This window comes from Priapulus caudatus, unplaced genomic scaffold (assembly GCF_000485595.1).
Source record: "Priapulus caudatus unplaced genomic scaffold, Priapulus_caudatus-5.0.1 Scaffold2171, whole genome shotgun sequence".
Lineage (NCBI taxonomy): Eukaryota > Metazoa > Priapulida > Priapulimorpha > Priapulimorphida > Priapulidae > Priapulus > Priapulus caudatus.
The window spans coordinates 10,850-12,245 of NW_014579232.1; the positions used below are offsets into that span (position 1 = coordinate 10,850).

The 1,396-nt window shown below is 51.6% G+C and overlaps 1 protein-coding gene across 1 annotated transcript in view; it reads right to left on the reverse strand.

The window, feature by feature from the left end:
* The window catches only part of LOC106818336 (eukaryotic translation initiation factor 4B-like), a gene marked incomplete at its 3' end in the record, with an annotated part of 22,427 nt that overhangs the window by 5,709 nt on the left and 15,322 nt on the right, over positions 1-1,396 (reverse strand). Inside the window, exons 8-9 of the mRNA XM_014823051.1 lie at positions 324-487; positions 32-101 (exon numbers count right to left, since the gene is read on the reverse strand). Of these exons, the coding sequence (XP_014678537.1) occupies positions 32-101; positions 324-487 (234 nt within the window). The remainder of the gene's footprint in view (positions 1-31; positions 102-323; positions 488-1,396) is intronic.

The following is a 1,396-nucleotide window of genomic DNA, read 5'->3' on the forward strand; positions in this document are numbered from 1 at the left end:
CGTACGCATGCACGCACGCACGCATGCACGCACACTTGCCTTGTCTTCCTCTGCTGGGATAGCTCTTCGGTGTATCTTCGTAATCTCTTCCGGAACTACGCCTGCGAACAAGTGAACAGCCATCGTCAGTTAAACGACAAATGAGCGAGCGCAACGTACACCACACGAGCCGTGCAATTCCACCGATCATAACACTGCAATATGGTAATATGCAATAACCAAATAATAAAACGAGTAGAATTTGTGAGGCAACAATTCCAATTTAAAAAAACATTTTTTTTTAAAAATCCAATTTTCGCTGCGAGGAGGGCGCCGCCGCCTACCTCGACCTGTCGTCGAAATCCCTGGAGGAGCCACCGTCGCGGCTCGCTCCCGACATCTTCATCTCCTTGCGGTTCCTTTCTTCGATCTCCTGCTCGCGCGACAGCGTGTCGACGGGCTTAGCTCCCCCGAAGATGTCACGGCTCTGCGTGGAAGGCCTCGGCGGCTGCGCCGAAAACAAGAGAACGGTCATCGCACTTACGAAGAACGCCGGAGGTATGCGCGCACGCACGTTTACTGCGCGTGCATTACGCACAGTCATCGCTCACACAACATAAACAAGTGCCGCAGAGCGACAGCGCTCAACTGACGTGTACTGTAGCCGGGTATTCTTCTGATAAACTCACTGGCAACCGAATCAAGTGCGCCCTCCTGCCACCGCGTTGATAGGCCTTGCTATACCGGTAGTACAGTAATAAAAATATAGCTGTGTAACTTTAATGACTTCGCTATATTAACGTTATCATGGATATCAGGGTTCGACACTAACGCTAGTCCGTTAGTCCGAGACTAGTAAAAAATCAGAAGGACTAGTAGATTCCCATAGCAGTTAGTCCGGCGGGACTAGTTATATTTCCCCGTCCCTCACCGTTCCAATTTCCCATCGATTTTACCGGCGGCAGCGTCTCTCATCCAAGATCCAAAGAGCTATATATAACTCGTCCCCATTAACAAGTTTCCCCTCTAAGCATGCTAGACCCTACTACGGCAGTACAAACATTGTTAAAAACAATGGGACCACGAACCCAGTCTATGGATCGATCGCTTGACAGCTGTTGACATAGAACAAACGGTCTGATTGTAGAAATAACGTGCGTGCACACGTGTACGTGCCCACGTACGCACGCACCTGTACATGCACACGCACGCAGGCACGTGTATGTGCACACGTACGTACACACACACGCACGCACGCACGCACATGTACGTGCATACGCACGCACGTGTACGTGCATACGCACGCACGTGTACGTGCACACGCACGTACGCACGTGTACGTGCACACGTACGCACGCCCGCACGTGTACGTGCACACGCACGCACACACACACGTGCACACGCACGCACACACGCA